Source organism: Anticarsia gemmatalis, chromosome 16, assembly GCF_050436995.1.
Source record: "Anticarsia gemmatalis isolate Benzon Research Colony breed Stoneville strain chromosome 16, ilAntGemm2 primary, whole genome shotgun sequence".
In the NCBI taxonomy this organism is placed as follows: Eukaryota; Metazoa; Arthropoda; class Insecta; order Lepidoptera; family Erebidae; genus Anticarsia; species Anticarsia gemmatalis.
The window spans coordinates 9,245,270-9,265,305 of record NC_134760.1 but is presented as its reverse complement, the minus strand read 5'-3'; the positions used below and the strand labels follow the sequence as shown (position 1 = coordinate 9,265,305).

General features: G+C 33.8%; 1 protein-coding gene across 16 annotated transcripts in view; it reads right to left on the bottom strand.

Annotated features, from left to right (window-relative positions):
* Nucleotides 1–20,036, bottom strand: part of unc-104 (kinesin family member unc-104) — a 129,034-nt gene that overhangs the window by 23,976 nt on the left and 85,022 nt on the right. For all 16 annotated transcript variants that reach the window (XM_076124713.1, XM_076124716.1, XM_076124712.1 and 13 more), the window contains 2 exons: nucleotides 6,739–6,821; nucleotides 1,028–1,106 (listed from right to left, as the gene is read on the bottom strand). In XM_076124713.1, coding sequence (XP_075980828.1) covers nucleotides 1,028–1,106; nucleotides 6,739–6,821 — 162 coding nt within the window. The remainder of the gene's footprint in view (nucleotides 1–1,027; nucleotides 1,107–6,738; nucleotides 6,822–20,036) is intronic.

The window sequence follows — 20,036 nt, the reverse complement described above, 5'->3', positions numbered from 1 at the left end:
TCTTTTCAGAGCGTTCCCTTTCGGCGTTGCCATATAGTCCGAACAGTTATTAATTAATAAGAATAAGTTAAAAAAATAAGTATTTGTAAGTACCATAATATACTACTATTAATAAGTTAAATTACAGTTATACTCTGCTAATTAAGTCGGCAATTGAGCTTATCTCGAGTTTAATCAGTTTTAATGAGAATAACCTTTTAATTTACTATAAACAGTAATCATGCCCGAATATTTCAAAACCAATCAGTTATCTATTAGACAATATCAACAATAATGAAATAATATAACAAACGGTTTTGCCTTATTCAACCTACCTCCAAATTACGCATATACATTTTTAAATCACTCTCAAATATGTTTTAACCGTTAGTTCCTATCCGTATGTTAGCCATTATCCAAGGTATTTTATCACCGTCCAATCTTAAACTACTGATTACTATACTTATATGGCAACAGTCATCTGACCTTCCGAATAACGGGACTGCTAACCTCAAGTTACGCCATTTTGTTTTTTGTCAGTCACCGTAACTATTGTCGTTTATTTTTAAACCGCTAATGGACTGCGTATGCCTTAATGTTTTGTTACTATGGACCGCTAAGCTTGTAAATTACGTTTGGAAGTAAAAATGTGAAGTAAAGGTAGACATGTTTTGGAATCATCGAAAACTAACGTTTTAAGAAAAGGCTCCAACAATTTACAATAATTAAGATGACTGTCCTATGTCATAACTCTGACCGAGAAGACGTGTCATTTCATCGTGTTTTTGATAATCTTTGATATGATCTCAAACAATTTTTCACGCATTTTTTAATGATTTCAGATTAAATAACACTTTCATAGATCTCAAGCAATTACTTAACTGTACACTCTTTATTGCAATCGAGTAAAATGCAGTTTAACTAAAAATACGAAACGCATATCAAAACCCATACCTCAGTGCGATGTTAAGAACAGATAGCAAATAGAAAGCTCAATTATACGGAGCGTAGTGGCGAGTGAGTGAAAGTGGTGAGTGTGGGTGATTACCGTCGAAGGCATGTTGTAACATCTCCTCGCCGATGTCTTTGTACACCATCACTTGCGACGAGAAGTCTGGATCGCTCGGCTGTTGACAAACAAAACAATATTACTTTAAGCAGTAGTTAACTTTTTTTGGATGTATTTCTGTATTTATTCAAATTATTGTGCAACTGACTCGCATCTACAGGTGTAGACCCTACGAAAGTCACATTCGGTTACGTTACTAAGCATTATGTTCATAGGACTATTCCACTAATAACACAAGAGAGTTACTTGTTGTTCTTTGCGCTGAAGGATTTACCAGAATTGCTAATACTTATCAAGTTACGATGCTTGTAATCTTGAACTGTCTACACATTAGATAAATATAATCATAAAAAAGTATTAAGAACATTACATTTACGTTTTTGATGTCATAGGAAAAAGTTGAGAATTTTAAGTAAAGTCGCAATAGACCTTACAACATTTATTGCCTTCACCTAACGGGTAATATAGTAATATAATTTATGCTAATCCTACAACTCTGGTGGCTAAGCTATTTATACATCTAAATAATATATGGGAAAGCATATTAAATTTCGTCCTAAAACGTCACTTGTCGGACACAAAGACTTAATTATGAAAGCCAGTCTGTTCCCAAAATAGAAAGCAATTTACCTACGTTAACTCTGAGGGATTTGCAAATCAAATTTCCAATATTTCTGAATAAAACGCCATTTATTTATAACTTTTTGACGTCATTGAGGTCGTTGATATCCTTTTTTATTTAAAAGCAGTGATACAAATGTTATTTTGCTTGCATAAGACCAGATTTGCGTAAACCCAACGCACGCGTTTGACGCAAGCGAATTACATCGTGTTTACCTAAAACTTTGCTGCAATATTACATTCCTAAATTCGTACTTAGTTCATGAACTATTCTAGTCTTACCAGATGTAGCTGGATACGAGTATTTTACATGGAGCGACTGCCTATTGGACCTCCACAAACCAGTTGCCTGGGATATAATCTTATAACACGATGCTCTGTAAGACTCGGTAAGACTGGGTTGTTAGACTTTTAAGCTTCTAGCTTCTAGTAACAAGGGTCAAAGATCTTTGGAAATTCTTTAACAATTATTCATGAACTAAATATGACACAATTAAAATAATCCCATAAATATCTCGAAAATTATACAGATTGCAAATTAGAACTGGCGAAACTAAAAGTAGATTATGATAATAATATAAGCGTCGACGAGTAATGGCGGCCGGTGCTATGGCGCGCATATATTTGTATGAATTACACAAATTACTGAACGCTTATCCCAAAACTCTCTAGTACAAATGTAAATGAAGTAGATGCTCTTGCCGTTTTGTATTTTGGTGATAAAAGCAACAAAAAGGTGTAGTTTTAGTCTCAACATTTTTAGATTTCTTTCCACTTGCTGGTTGATCCAGCTTTCCTAAGTTATACCTATAGATCGAAATTAGCAACCTCTTAACAACAATCATCAATTTAACTATTCTTGTAAAAATAACACAATTAATAATGTTTTGGTACTTGAATTATTTCTAACCTCACTACCGTCCCTAAACCTCATGACTAGCTATCGCATCAAAATATTATTTTATTAGCCTCATACTCATTTTATGTAAACCAAGATTAACAGCAATATGCACTACTGCCCAGACAGTATCAATTTGTAAAGATAACATAAGGTATTTTACAAAATCAAAACAAGAATATACCAGCCATTTGCAGCTCGAAATGTCACCGTTATAATCAGATCGGCAAGCTTCATGTGCTTGTACCGAGCCATGAAACGTAAGCCACAAACCGAATTGTCCTCGAGCGGTCCAAATGAATCATTGAACAGTGATTGGAAATTGGCCGGGTTTGTGGCTGCACGTCATTTGAGCACCATCCGAGTGGATTGATGTGGAATTACACAGTATTTGTTTAAAGGGGGATTTAAAAAAGGCAAAAATTTGGTGTTTGTGTCAATTAAATAGATCAAACTAAAAAGTTTGTGTCAACTAAAAAGCAACTAATACTTTAAATGCGACGGTCTGTCTTTAGCGCTTTTTTGTGTTAACCGCTGATCTGATGTTGATGTAATTAACCATGAAGATAGTTGAAGTAGATATCAAGTTCACATTTAAAAAAACAACCCTTTAGAGGTTTAAAACGGGGGATAAATATTTGAATGTAAAAGTTCGTATTTTGGGATTATATTTTCACTAGTTAGTCTACCAACTTAATTGTTTAACTATTTAACAATACAGCTTTCAGTAAGTATATTTATTTAAGAAATTATTTCCATATCTACAGCTTGTTTAAACAAACATCCCTCATTTGAATGTGTAGGTTGTGAAAGGCGGACTAAAAATATCCTACCCTACGCGGCTAGGGGTTGAAAATATCGCCTGAATAAACGCGGCACGTGTTGAAAATTTCGAGGATTTGCGATGTTATATAACTAATTATATAAGAGCACATGACTTCCTACACTGTTAAATTGTACGCACTACAGAGTCAAATACAGGGTAAGCTTTCTGTAAAGCCAACCATTTGTCACAAAAAACTAAATCTAAACATTAACCCTCTAATACATAAACACACTATAAACCTATTTTAGTTAAAAAATACTATAATATGTTTTCTCTTTTTCATTTCGCTAAGGAGTGAAAGAATCAAAACACTTTATAAGCCTTTCATAACTGTATATATTTTTATGAATAAGAGGGTAAAACAATTTCAAGAAGATAGGAATATTCTTCATTAGCTAACCCGCGTGCTCGCATAGGTTACCAAATTTCACCAACTCAGGGGCGGAATTTTGAAAAAAATATAACTTGATTATGGGATCATTTTCTGTTTACTGATTTTGATGAAACATGGAGTTCCACTTGTCATCAAAATGTATCAGTCGTCAAAGTGGAATAGACGGACTTTATTTTTACAATATTAGTCTGAACTTACACCAACGATATAATGCTGAGACTAAAGCCATCGTATCGTACGGCGTAGTTACAAAATATCTATCTATCTTCATTTCTTTTCATAAAATTCATAGCAAAATAAAGTGAACAGACTTCCTAAAAAACAAAAGCTCAATTTAATATCGTCTATCCAATATGGCGTGGGTCCAAAACCGCACAATCTCGTTATCGACTACAATCGATCATATAGGCGAGGCTGTAACACTATGATATACGATATATCACTATAATCTATATAATCACGTTATATGGCACGATAATCGTGTGAGTGACCTGTAAAGATAACAAATCTATGTTTTTGAAGTTCGGATTTGTAATCTGTATTAGTTATAGTGCAGGGGTTGTAAAGTTTGTTTCATAAACACTTGTCACGTTGTTAAAATAAAAACAACAACTCTTTATAATATAATATTTTTGGAAAATCTAATTTTTTGTGTTATTTTACTAGTTAAAAACTTTACTTTTGATTGATTAAAATTGATCACATATTTGTGACTATTATTTTACAAAAAAATCAACTAAACATTTTACGACCAGCTCGCAGAGTCGCAACTTGTGATATGACAGTCACATACACAATTGGTTCATAACGGCAGGCAGTTATCTTCGAAATACTGGTTTAAATCAAATACATATAACGTATTTGCATATAAAAATCTTGCTAGGGTTTTTAACCACATGTTTACTCTACGTTTAGGTTCATACAGTTAACTGCAGAGTTTAAATCAATCAGGTCACACCACCTACACCGTACATTATCGATTATACCACGAACTGATGCAAAACCAATATAAAACTTTCATTAGGGGTAGCAAACATAGCACTCGGTACTTTCCAAAGGGATGTAAACCTTAAACTTGCACCAATAGAGTCTAAATTTGTATGGTTGTTGTGACAGACAGGAGTTATCAAGAGGAATCTGGCAAAGAAACCTGAGTCATGGGGTGGCAATCCGTTTTAATGTTGCTTTTGACTCAACATAATTGGATGGACATCGTTGTGGTAAATCTTACTTGATCTTTTATAAACATGGCTGTCTATAAGGCGAATTAAGGAAAAGTAGATTATCTTTGTCAAATATTAGATGCTAATTATCCAGCGCGAAATAACAATTTTTTTTTACGTAGGCATTTCCGTAGGCAAAAATACAGTTATTTTTCTTGAAATTACACTTGACCTAAAACGCTTGTATTTAGAATAAGACTAAGCAACTTTATTAAAATAGTGAATGACGGCCAGTTTCTTCATACATATCTTAAGTTTACCGTTTACTTGATAATTGTTTAGTAAAGGCAAATTTTCATCATAAAACTTCTAATTACATATCTATCACTTTTACTTTACCACCTAAACTTTATCTCTTAGTTTTAATGAAGAAACTTTGGCCTTTAATGGGCCTTTAATCATAAACACACAGCCGGCGAATGTGAGGTATTAAGTATCAACAGTTAAGTAAGTGTATAAAACATTATACAATAAGCTATCTGTAAATTTCATCTGTTCTATAACGGCGGCTTAGTTTCGCGTAAATATTTCGCTTTCCCCGATAAGATCGCTCTCTACATAACTGTATGTAACTGTTTATTTATACTTATGTAATGTTACAAGTATTTCCTTATGAGTAGCTTATATTATATACTTCCACGTTTCTATAAGTCTATTATGTTTTGTATGTTCAAGAAAATCTTTTACAGTATAAGATAAATACCTCTTTTTCGATATCTATACTAATATTATAAAGCTGAAGAGTTTGTTTGTTTGTTTGTTTGTTTGTTTGAACGCGCTAATCTCGGGAACTACTGGTTCGATTTGAAAAATTCTTTCAGTGTTAGATAGCCCATTTATCGAGGAAGGCTATAGGCTATATATCATCACGCTACGACCAATAGGAGCAGAGTAACAGTGAAAAATGTTACAAAAACGGGGAAAATTATGACTATCTTAAGTGACGCAAGCGAAGTTGCGCGGGTCAGCTAGTCGTTAATATGTAGATACATGGTTTATTTGTTTTGAAAGTAATTGACTTGTAGACAAAAATGATGTTCGACAGTTTTTCAATCAATCTTGGAATTAAATTTACAATTACTTTTGTGACTATTTATTAATTGTCTTCAACTTAGAATGTTGCCTGTAAGTCACTTCTTTAAATCTAATAAAAATCATTATACCCACTAAGGTAATTTATACTTTTACGACAAAATCGTCACATAAGTTCATCTAAAGAAATCTGTAGATTATCAATAATCTATCTATCACATAAATAAATAGAGCAACTACAGTTTAATATACGCACTGCCGTCCCGCGGCTAGTGACTACGCTGTTATAGGCTCGGATTAAGTTAATTACTATTGATTAATACAACACGCAGCTAACAATAGCACCCCTGTATAGGGTGATACAGGGTGTATAACATTAGAACTTTTCAGACGGTTCATTTTGTATTTAGTAAAAGATTAAAGGCCTGTGTCAAGACTTATGGTTAAGTCTTAGGTAGCGTATGTGTTAGATAAAGTGACCACAATATGAAAATATTTGTCCATTAGCTACTTGTTAAGCTAACTAAGACTTATCCAAAACCGTAAGAATTTACTTAAACTGTTTTATTGTTTAAATAGGCATGGACAGTTTATCCTGACATTTATTTATACACCTCCTATTTGCAGAAAATGCAGTAACCATGTTATCTTTATTATAACTAAGGGTTTTAGGTATTTATTACTATTTATACTTACATTGTGTGACCAGTAAGAGAAATCAAAGTTGAAGCTTTTTGCGCCATCTTTGCTGCCCGGTGGAGCCTTCGGGTTTACTATCACTGTAACAAACATATTTACATTAATACACATTCAATAGGTATTGTTAACATAATTACCTAAAGGAACCATTTTGGTAATGTTGATAACATAATATAGATCCTTATTATTTCCTTATGAAACCTTTATTTCAAAACAACGGCTCAACAACGCCAATAATTTCCAATACGATTTATTTCTAAGTTATCATTCTCTTTATTCATTCAGCCCGCACTGCACACAAACTGTAGCCATTGTATTTTCAACAATATACCTTATTTACTTCAACAGAAAAATCATAGTCTCAATCGCATGAACACTTGACTATACACAAAAGACGTCAATCAAAACTTTTCATCTTTGGAGCGAAAAATTGCACGTACAATATCAAAGAGTCACATCTCAAAATCCTAGAAAAACATGCTAAAGCCACTCGAGAGGTCTCATTATCCAATCCTGTCTGGATCGCAGACAATCCACTTCGTACCGAGAGTACGGTATAAGGCTGCATTTCTAACAAAGATGAGCGAAGTAGCGAGGAGATATTCTACCAATGAAACTTGCAATAGCACACGGTTACGTACAATTCTGTTATAAAATTTATTCCTATGTAAATAAGCTCCAGAATCGGCAACTAAGTAACTTTAAAGTAATAATTTTTAAAAATCGACCCATAAATGATGGAGCAACAGAATCAGAATCTTTATTTGTATGTAACAAATAAAGATTCTGACGAATTGAGAACTTTCTCCTTTTTTGATGTCGACTCTAAATGCTATCGACTGTAGAAAATCGAGATAAACATACTTATTTCGCTAACACTATCCTCTTTAGTCACTTTAAAAGTCAAGCGCTAGTCGGTAGTACCAATCGTATTTTCTATGGCGCTACTACACAACTAACCAAGGAAGTGTTCTCCTCGCACCGCTTCGCTACTTCGCTCATGTTTAATGAAAACGTAACTTAACCAGGAGTGCTCAGACGTCAGGGAGCGTGTAGAGACGTGGCGTCGCGACGTATCGACCGCGCCGCGACGCCGTTACTTTGTCACAACCGGTGCTACTAACTAACGCTTTGAATACAGACAGGTGCTAGAGAAACAATTAATGAAGGATTGGAGATCCTTTAGATAGAGGTGCTTGTTTTTGTTCCGATTTGTTGAAAAAGGAAAAAACATCTAGTTTTTGAAAGAAGATAAGCGCTTTTTCTTCTTTGATCAGATTATATTTTTCGAATTGAGATAGAACGTTTCCAATAGGAAGAAATAGAATGAAGAGAGAAAGATAAAATAAATGTATTTCTACGGTTGATTTTAAGGTATCAAGGAAAGCTTGCCATAAGTATTATACTTTGAAGAAATTATTCTAACAAAAGGTTGGTTTAAACTACGACGATCAAGTTCTTAAAACTCAGTTTATTAGTCCGACAATGAAAACATAATTTGTAAAGAGCAACAAAATAACCTTGAAATTAAGTTATATTATTATTATGTTAACCTTAGGGAACTTTCAAATTATAATATTATTATTGTTAAGTATTTAAAATAAACAGTGCCCATTTAAACTTCTGCAAACTTTTAGGATTAAATATCATATAATTTTTCCAAAGCAATTCTACTGAAAAGGTCTTTGAAATTGAAAATGGTTTCATGAACTTCGCTTATCCACGAACTTACACAAAGCCTGTAGGACTTCAGGGACTAAATTTAAACTCTAAAGCGCTACTCAAAGTTTTGATACTGGTATTCTAAAAGACTCAAACTTAGACGATTTAAGTTCGGCAAGTTTGGATCGAGAGGCGATTTGCGTGAGATCGGTTAAGAGATAAATTATAATGGCTTCCGTTTTGAAAGTGAATTTAGTTCAAGTATATTTAGTTAAATACCTACTTAATACCGTATTACAGAATTAGTTAATACTACTTAAATTATTAATCATGAAGCTAGAATCCACGCGTGCCAACGAATAGAAATGTATAAATAATATTGTAACAAAATCTTTATATAATCGTCGTGAAATTATAAATGCTTGAAATAACAAACATTAATGAACACGAAAAGGACATTTTAAATAATGTTGTCAGAAGTATCTTTGCTTTAATCCGGATATAAGCTATCAGTGTAGAAAATTTCGTCAAAAACCGTTCAACATTCTTACTGCAAATGAGTAACAGACATCTGCTATAACGTCCAACGTTTCCCGTCTATAATATTAATAAGATTAATTAAACATTAATTTTTACTAAACTTCACAACCAGCCCAGCTTAAATGTAAACTCCTACATAATACCTATACTCGCCAATTTTCCCACAAAACTATCGCCCAGACACCTGTGTATCCAATACTTAGTCTTACTCCCCAACATAAACTTGAATCATAAACCAGACAGTAGGATGAGTCAAGCCATAAAGCGCTTGCACTCCCGCAATGACTCATGCAAGGAGCCACACACGTCTGGACATGTCTGAGCACTCAAACTATGCAGTAAACATAAAGTTTAAGACCAAAAGTTATGGCGGGGGATTCCCCGGAGTTGTTGCAGATCAGATCTAGTATTAAAAAGTTTATGGTTACTTTTAAGGTTTCATTTTAAAAGTAAATTGCGAGTATCGGTTTCAAATTAATTCGTTAAAGGTACTCTAGGGGTATTTTATTAATCTGTTACGTATTTAGAAGTATAAAAGTATATTTATCAATTTTCTGGTAACCATTGTACAAGCTTTGTTTGGTTTGCAAGAGGATGTCCGTGTGTGACCTGTCTAAATATACTTATTGAAATTATGTATTTATCTTTGACAGTCAGTCACTAAAAAGTCAGTTCTAGTAACTGTCAATTAAAACTCTTATACATACACTAAAATCTTCATTATTAGACACTCCAAATAAATCCAAACCTATTCGTCATTCCTGTCTACAAATATGAAAAAAGAGCTTCCGAAATATACCTGACTCATTCTCACCAAGCACATTTGTAATAGGTGCGACAGGGATGCTAATGAGATCAGAACTGCTGACTCAAGCTACGTCTCGTTCCAAGTTGACTCATGCCTACAGTGTCGTCTAACACGTGTTCCAGACATTCTACTTGAGCAATCGAACTGAGTAATAACTGAGTATTTTAAGATCTATTTTATAGGAGAAGAAACGATCTTATATTTATAGCCATCTCTTGAGCATTGCAAGTTTAAAATGGCAATTTATTGGAGGACTTTATGGCTTCTATCAGTTAATGGATAAACTCTTAAAAATGTACACAATGTTTTAGTCAAATACTGGATATAGAGAGCATTTCTTCCAATGATCGAATTGGAAAATCTCTCATTATTATTTTGATTAAATAAAGCTTTTACTAACTATGAACAATTCGTAATAAGTAGCTAAAGTACCTGTAGTAAAAAGAAAAATAATAAGCAAAAACAACTCATACACATTTCGCCATTAAAAATATTAGTCGTAATAGGTTCGATCCCTATTACATGAATAGCCTATTGCCTGACAAACCTATTGCCATATACCGGGCACGTTACCGAGCTCCAGGAGACTACTGAGAATAGACTAGTATAAATTAGAAAAAGACCAATAGTACTTTTTATACATAAACCAATAACTGCATAGTCTGCATACATACACTGCCGGTCAAAAGTTTGAGACCACCTACATAAAAGAAGGAAAATGGAATAAAACTCAAAATATAAAACAAAATATTTAATTATTATTTAAAATACTTATTTACTAATATATATACTTCTAAAATAAAACAAAACAGTAGAGAAATTACAATGGTATACATCAAAAATGCCCTTCATATCTTAAACTGATTTTTCGTCAAAAAATCCACCTTTACACTTTATTACTTTTTTCACTAGTCTCGGCATACGAGCAATTAATTTATTTATTGTCTCTGGTGAAATATTATTCCAGCTCTCCTGTAACACCTTCCACATGTCTTCTTTGGAGGAGGGACAGCAATTGTGGACATTTCTGTCCAGCTCTTCCCATAAAAGCTCAATTGGATTGAAATCCGGGCTCTGAGGAGGCCACACCATGTTTTTTAACACCCCTTCTGTCTCTTTTTGTTCCAAAAAGCCCCTGCATAATTTTGAACTGTGCTTTGGATCGTTATCCTGCTGGAAAATAAATCCATCGCCGATTAATCGCAAACCAGACGGAACGGCATTTTGCTCTAGTATTTCTTTATATTGCTCCTTTTTCATAATTCCGTCGACTCGTACCAAATCTCCGGTTCCGTGGCTCAAGAAACATCCCCAGACCATAATGGAACCACCTCCATGCTTGACTGTTGGCACCACACAGTCTGGCATCATCTTTTCCTCGGCGCTACGTCGAACAAAAACTTGTCGTTTTGATCCAAATATTTCAAATTTGGATTCATCTGTCCAAAGAACTTTTTTAAAGTCTTCTTCAGACCAGTCTCGATGGGTAAGGGCCCACTGCATCCGTTTCCGTTTGTTTTGTGGCCTTAGTAGTGGTTTTCGTACAGCGACGCGACCAAACAACTTGGCATCTCTCAATCGTCTTTTTACTGTAGTCACTGACACAGGTTCGGATCGGGTTTTATTCACTTCAGCGCAGATTTCTGGTGCTGTTAGGCGTCTATTCCGCTTGCTGGTAACGACGATAAAATTATCCTCGCTAGAAGTAGTAGCTCTCGGCCTTCCTGACCGCTGACGATCTTGATTAGTGCCAGTCTCCTTGTATCGGGTTATTGCGTTATGAACACAAGTCTTCGACAACTTAAGTTGAGAGGCAATCTCACGTTCAGATTTGCCTTCGTTGTGTAAAACAACTATGACAGCACGAGTTACACTGCTAATTTCGCGCACTTTTCCCATTTTAAGATGTCTTCACTGTCACAAGGATGAGCTCAGACTAAACGAGATAAAAAAAGATTAACTTCATGAAAACTCAGGTAATAAATATGTTTTATAACGTTTAAATAATCCTAAATTCCAGTTAACAAGAAACAAAAGCAAAATATTCAATGTTTTGGTCGGCTCATAAAAATATTACATTGATTTACCATTTGGTCGTTGCGCGGCGTTCATTGATGTTTTGAAACAATAGACCTTTCTAGGACGATAAGATAAAAATATATAAAGAAAAGTTTCTTAGAAATTCTCTAATAACAATAGAATACACAGATGTTCAAATTAGGTCTTTACCATATGTACTTTTGAAATAATTTGTTGGTGACGAAGATTCTTACAAGTGGTCTCAAACTTTTGACCGGCAGTGTATACCTTCAAGACAAACAGTTTCAATTCTACCTCGAGCAATCAAATAGAGAGCCCTGTTATTACTCGCCTTTGTTCTGAGGAGTACTTTATACAAGCTAGGAAACGTTCAGGGTAAGAAATAAAACAGATATCTCTTAAGTGCAGTATTGCAGTCTTTGTTTGGTTTGGAAATATTGGATGCAATAAATATGAGGTTATTGGAAACACGTATGATGTATTGAATACGTATCTATATATATATAAAAACTAGCTGTCCCGCGCAACTTCGCTTGCGTCCATTAAGAGAGAATGGGTGAAATTCTTCCCCGTTTTTGTAACATTAATTACTGGTACTCTGCTCCTTTTGGTTGTAGCGTGATGATATATAGCCTATGTCATTTCTCGAGTATCAAAATATCTCCATACCAAATTTCATGCAATTTGGTTCAGTAGTTTAGGCGTGATTGAGTAGCAGACAGACAGAGTTACTTTCGCATTTATAATATTAAATAAAAGTATGGATGAAACCTGTTTTCCTTAGTCACGGCATCACGCGTGAATGGCTGGACCGATTTTACTAATTCTTTTTGTGTTGTATTTGTTATTATTAGGAGAAGGTTCTTACGGGAAAAAATATTAAGAAAGTCTCTCAGAAATATTGAAAAATAGTGATGAAATTTTGCACATTTTTAGGCGGTACGAAGTTCGCGGGTCAGCTAGTTTGATGATAAAATGTGTGTTTGTTTCTTGGTTTTTCTTTTACCTCAAAACAGGAATGATATTTTTCGGTAAGGAGGGAGTAAAAAAGTAGGAAAGTGGACGTAAGCAAGCTTTTAACCCTCCTTGGGTATTTTACAGGTAGCGGATAGTTAATTCTTTGGCCCTGTGAGTATACTCTGGACTTAAAGCTAGTATTTTTCTATAATATTCTAGCGACGAACGTGGCCATTCGAAATCGCGTTCGTTCAAAAGTAAGAGCATTTTTCGATGTAACTAGAACTTACCAAACTAGTATTACTATTCTAGTTTGTTTTTGTAACTTTTTCACAATAACATGGCCATTGAATCAAGGCTGGGTCAATTAAGAAAATCAATTAGACTAAGCTTTGACCTTAATAATCGTGTTTTATTTAATTACTGAATAACTTTACGTTTTTTACCCCTTGGGATCCAGTTGACACGTAATACATTTATTTCTGTGTTGTCCTATCGCATACAGGGACACGACATACATGGCTATAGCTTTATATGTGTAAACAACGAGTTCGAGCGCAATTTATAATTTCCGTATCTTTTTTACAGTAATTATATGATTAGAAAAAGTCTCCAGACCACACCGCAATTTTAGTATCTTAGATGATTTTGGTATTGTACCGAATTGTGGATAATGAATTTGCAGAACTGAAAGTCTGAAGTAGTGCTTTCAAATGACGTAAGGACAGATCGACGCCACAAGAGTTAGCCTAATTATTGTACAAACGGGACTTGTTAATATCTTAATTTTCCAGCCTAAATTCGACAAAACCTAGCTCTATTATCAAAAACAGCTACCTTAAAACAAACAAACTACGGCTACCACTACTACATGTTTTCAGAATCGCTATTTAAAACTACTCCACGTCCATAAAATATAGTTTGAAGTAAAATCAATATCGTATTTCTATCAAAGTTGAGAACAAACATCGCTAGTCAGCCATCTTGCAGGAACTCGGCTTCAGTCGGAAGTGATCGGAAGTGGTCGGAAGTGTTCGGTCTTGTTCGACGTTCCGTTTCAAGGTCGCTACGACTAACTATTGTTATGTGACACTCGATGAAAGCCTTCAGGCTGTTTATGTTTTGTATTGACTAGTTGATAATGTAGGTATTTATACAGCTTTCTTTGTTATTTAATAATATAAGTATCTCAACCAACTTGTTTTTAAGACCCTTCTTAACTACATATTTTAGGGCGTTGCCAGTTGAACATTGGTAGTAGCAGGTCGGATCATCAAAATGAGTTAAAGTTCCTTTTCAACGTTTCAGCTTATGCTCACAATTTTGTCTGCGTGAAAAGATTTCCCTGGATAAAAAGTATCGTATGTGTTAACCCAAGTTATAATCTATCTGTATACCAACTTTTATCAAAATCTGATCAGTGGTTTTGGCGTGATAGAGTGACAAACATCTAAACATAGCACAAATACCTTGTGTTTAAGATGCACCTTATGCAGCATAGAAAATGTTTAAACCAACCCGACAGCAGAATCAAAGTTTGTGTTTATTATGCAGCAAAAACTATTAGCCCTGCTCAGAATTGTACCAAGGTGACCAAATAATTGCATTGTCATCAAATCAACATTATCTCACAATTGCAATCAGACAAAGAACTCGTACCAAAACACTTAAAATAAAGGTTGTATTAAGGCCGTAGACGTGACAGAAATAGAGCACTATTACTCAACTTGAAACCATTCATCCGTGAACAAAATAAAGGCGTTGAACCAACAAAATATAACAGTCATCAAGTTCACAGTACTATGTTCCATTAAATTTTACGACTACCAAAAATCACTTTTTTATATTAGCCGGTGAAAAATGGTTGTAAAAGTGAATGACCCGTGAAACAATGCAGGTTAAAGCACGTGAATTCGAACGTGAGGGTGTTGTCGAGTGATGAAGCGGAAAATTTGACGAGGGACTTGCGAAAAACAGAGGTAGGGGTCAACTGGCACTTGTGAAACTGATTGGAGAAAATATTTCACGAATATAGAGAATATCAATGCAATTGTGGGTTGTATAGCAGCAATCACACTGTAGCAAAAGCAAAGTATTGATACTCTTTTCTGCCAACTTGAAAATATTTTGTTTTGACTACGACTAAATATTTGTCCTAAAAGTAAAATTTTATATTACTGCAAACATTTACACATGTCATTGTAATAAAGTGCTAATTGCTAGGTGCAATCACCGCTTGGTCAACGATTAGTGTCATATATCATAGAAGTATTTATACAATTTAGAGATAGATATATCGCTTCACATTGAACCACTCTATGCTTCAAAAAGTACATCACGTAAGTATACATGCGATACGGTAAAAGAGTTGTTTAAAAATCTAAGTCAAAAAGGCTTCATGCGGTTTCGCTCTGACATAAGGTTAACCACAGAGTATTAAGTTAGTCGTTGTTGAAGAGGTTTCGAGTTCAGTATCGATTTGCGTGCGAGGTCAGTCACTCAGCAATCGATATAACTCTTCAATGTAAAGGTTAAGCCGACAGATGTCTAATAAGTATCTGTGTTATGACAAGTAGTCGATAATGTTATGTTATCGATATAATGTTGTGTTTCATGAAAGTTTTACCTATGACTAATTCAAAGCATTATATTTTTTTAATACAGTAGCGGAATCCATCTTGACCGGCTTGAAGAAAAGCCCCACTAAGTTCGTGAAATATATCCTATGAATTTAGAATCTCTGCGAAGACTAAAAAATAGGCCATTTTTTTATCAGAAATCACGTATTTAATTCGTTTCAATGAGTTAAATCAAGCTTTAATCAAGTATTAGAATTCACTAGCTGCCTTTTTATGATTATAACAAAGAGAATTAATGCATATGCATATAAAAACTCAATTATATTTGAAAGATAATATAATTAGTCATTCAAGATTGAATGAAACAACTTATTTTGCTAACATCTCTTTGGAAATCAATGACTACACAATTTCAGCTAGCAATCACAGTTATAACAAAAGAAATGTTTGAAATATACAATACTGCATTGTGCATACAAACATTGGAGCCATTTGTATGCATGAGAAAGCATGACGCATCCTAAATAGAAAGAATATAGCACTTTACATTAACATTTTATTAGATTGTACAGTAGCTTAGATATAATTTCAGCGAAATTATTCTGTGTAATTTTTTCTTGAAATTATGCATACGCAGATTTACGGTGTTAAAAATTCCATTCAGGTTGGACGTCTGGACCAGTGATCAATAGTCTAGCTATACCATGAGGCAGCGGCATTCAAAACGACGAATCTTTGACGTAATAATCTAAGCTTACGGAAATTAACTCTAAGTGCTCTAAGACCACCTGGATTCAGGTTTGCATTGTTTGTTTGTATTTTTTGATCAATAATACCTTTCTTATCTTTATTTAAGGACTTTTATACAAAACCTGTACATGTCAGTCCGATTATATGTATATAAACGAATCTAAATTTACTATTATGTTGCTACATTTAATGTTACGGCTAAAAGCCTAAATAAGAGACTTTACTCATTTATACACTTTTACGGTTAGCGAGTAGGTATTTAATTAAAAACACAGTAATACACAGTATAGTATATTGAAATTACAAACTAAAATCCCAAATAACACAGTTACTACGAACATAAATCATCTTAAGTAAAATCAAGCAAATCATTTGGAGGCCATATTTTTTTCCAGTCTGACGATCTATTGCAGCCAAGTACTCGTCTTTGTTCTCACAATAAAAAATATATTTCGCAAATGATCGTCCATTTTCACAAATTGAGACGAAACGTAATTAACGGCGACTAATTGCTTTGACGCCTAAGAGCCCGGGAGCGCTTTGTGAATTTACAGAAAAAAATTGCCAAGTTTTCTTTTAAATCTTTAAAAAAACATTATTTACTGTTTAAATTCTATTAGACTGAAATAGTAAAAGTAATTGTTAGATCTTCATTTAGTTTGTGAATAAACAATTACTATTTAAGCTCTAAGTTATAAAATAACTTTTTGCTTTGAAGAAAATTAAAATTAAATAAACATTTAACATTTTAACTAACTGAGCTTTAGTCTTATCTTTCATAATTTATAACACAAACTGAAATTGAATTACTATTCAAGTAGCAATTTTCGTAGTAAATTGGTCATCTGAGACGTTAAACAAGCTATGATATTGAAATATTCGCTTTCTCAGGCACTCAAAATTAGACTTAGAATATATTTATTTATAAGTAAATTATTTTAGAAATAACATTTATTTTGTATCGTACAAGAAATTTGCAGGCTAGATATTGGCTTTAACATTTCAATTAAAATCACTCCAACACGCGTATTATAAAAAACAATACGCCTACGAAAAATGCACTTGGCTCTAACACAGCCAAGTACCCAACAACATTTATTTATCTGAACAAAATTTTTCAGTAAAAATACATAACATTCAAACGATTTACAGCAATATAATGAGTGTAATATACATTAAATGTTCATGATACTGAACATGAGACCTTGATCAATATTCAACCTAAATGCTCACCTCAGCATACACTCTGAAAGAACAGGCCGAGTCGCGTGCGCGGTGCTGCATGTTTAACATAACACGTCTGTGGAACTTGGCTTTGATTTTAGGGGTCCTTTGTAAAGTGACTTATATTAAAAGAAGATTTTCTAATACAGGACTATTTTAAATACTTTGTATTAAATTTACGAAATAAACGATATTTTGAATTTGCATTAATGTTACGTTGATTGTTGTTTTATGTAACTAAGTATTCTTTAAAAATTACTTTTATTTTGTTATTATGTCTGTAATAATTTAAGAGCTGACTTGGTTCAAAGGCAAGGTGATGAAGAGTACCAGATTTTCTTCCGAGAAGGATATGTCTTAAACCTTACACGGACGTAGCCATTGACAAAAGCTTGTAATTAATAAGCCGAAAAAAATAATCTGTGCTACGTAGGTACTTAGAGATATAAAGAACTTTAGTCATCAATTTAACAGTATTTTTATTAAATTAGCAGATTCTACAAATTTGTAAACAAATAAGCAATATATTATAATAAAAGTACTTATCAAATATAACCTAAGACCTAAATAAATAAACCCTCCTTAATTTACAATCCAATATGGTAGAACAGGCGATATTTTGAACAATTTTAACGAGCCGAGGCCGACACGTTTCGGGCGTAACTTAGAAAACGCAAACTTAATAAAACTTTACTATGTCACATTATTACTGTATATGTAATGAAATACGAAGCACGTATTCGATAATACTAATATATAGAAAGAATGAAAATATATTCGGTCAGACATTCATTTCTATTTAATGTAAAAGTTTTAGAAAATTGTGAAGATGGTTTCTTTTATTCGAATAAGTATGCAACATGATAGAGGTCTCGTATCTTGAATTCCAATAAAGTAACTTTGGCTGTTATATTTTGAAAGGGTCAGCCACGCGCTTAATATTTATTTGACCATTATTATCGTTTGACCATTATTATCCTCCCCAAAAGACCTATACTAACAGATTTTTTTCGAAGAACGAGTATTTTACATTAATCCCTATAACATATATTTCTGTATTGGATGTTCTAATAGATGAACCTTCAGTTCTTTTAAATAACAAATAGTTGTTAAGTAATGCTACATACTTAATTAAGAACAATTCACACAATATACTACCCAAGACTTTTCTCCCACCCATTAAAGCCGAGAATCAAACCAAAACAAAGCATCAAAGAAAATATTCATCCAATCAAGAAGTGAATGAAACAAAACCACGCGAATCATTTAAAAGCAGGAAGCGAATCGAATTTACGAGAGGTATGAAGCGGGCCATGGACAAGGTTTATGGGGTTTATGGGCCATTGGAACCCACTGCAGGAGGGTAAAACCCCCCGATGTGGAATGATTCCGAGATTTGGAACACCTGACCGCCAAATTGAAGGTGGGTAATGACTCAAGCTATTCTTTATTGGGGTACTGACAGAATTGAAGTGAGTCACATGTGTGTCTGATTATGTTTTGGTATTGTAAGGTTTCGTTGAATCATTTTGGTATGGCAGAGGATATTATTCAGTCAGCTATACGCGTATATTATTTTCGGCCCAGGCTTGTTCAAATTGAACTCTCTAAAACTTTGCATCTTAAACAGTTCAGATATTTGCGGATGGACGGCACACAGTCCAGAATAGTGCAATTGCTTTTAGAACTTTGACCATTTAGAGCATTTTGTATAACTAAAATAAATATCACTTTTCCCTTGGGAATAATTCCCTAACGATTTTTTAATCGTCTGGTTAGTGGTTACATTAGTATCGGAGTTGACATGGCTTAGCGACTATTTTCTTAGTAGATAACATCCGCGGCCGACTTTTTAAGTGCCCTACGAAGCCCGGGAACACAGTTCAAATGCCTAAATTCGGTCACCCGTCTATAGAATGACCGCGCCAACGTTTGCTTAACCCACAGATCGTTTACCGACCGCCGAGCGCAATTGGCTATGATCACCTCGATATTTAGAAGAAAAGAGTTTCAGAAAGTTAAAATAGCAAATAATTTAATAAATTTTATATTCAAGCACATAAATGTCGTTCTGCTAGTACAATGTCCAAGTTAATGCATATTAATGTTATCACAGTTTAGTACTGGGGTATGACGCACGGATGACGTCACGACTCGCCCTTTACGAGCGAAAGCTTTCACACCCCGCGATGACGTGACAATGAACTTGAAATGACGGATGTTAGATTATGATAGATAAAATTGTTATTATATTGATACAGCAAGATTGGAAAGTTAAAAAGATTAAATGGTAGAATGTGGCAAGATAGAAAATATTAGCAAACTAACATATCAGAAGCTAAGATCTTCTTCTTTTCATCAGAACAGAAAAGTAAATAATAATATGTCTATTTTTAGAATCCTTATATTTATAAGAATCCTTATAAATGTTGAGGAATACGAGATTAAAGTATGCTATACATAAAAGTAATTTATGATTTCAATAAGGTTAATAGTAAGGTTAATAGTGTAGGTCATAAGGTTAATAGTGTAGTAAATGAATTTTACTTAACTGACTTAGTAACCCTTATTTCAAAACATCTGACTATTTTCAGTTCTAATCTAACACAAATACTTAAATAATACTCACTTCAATCAAAATATCATAAAATGTAATACTGAAACTATCAACTAAATCGCATAGTTGATTCTCGTCGTTTAGCCGACAGCTGTACATAACGAAGTATTCCTGCACT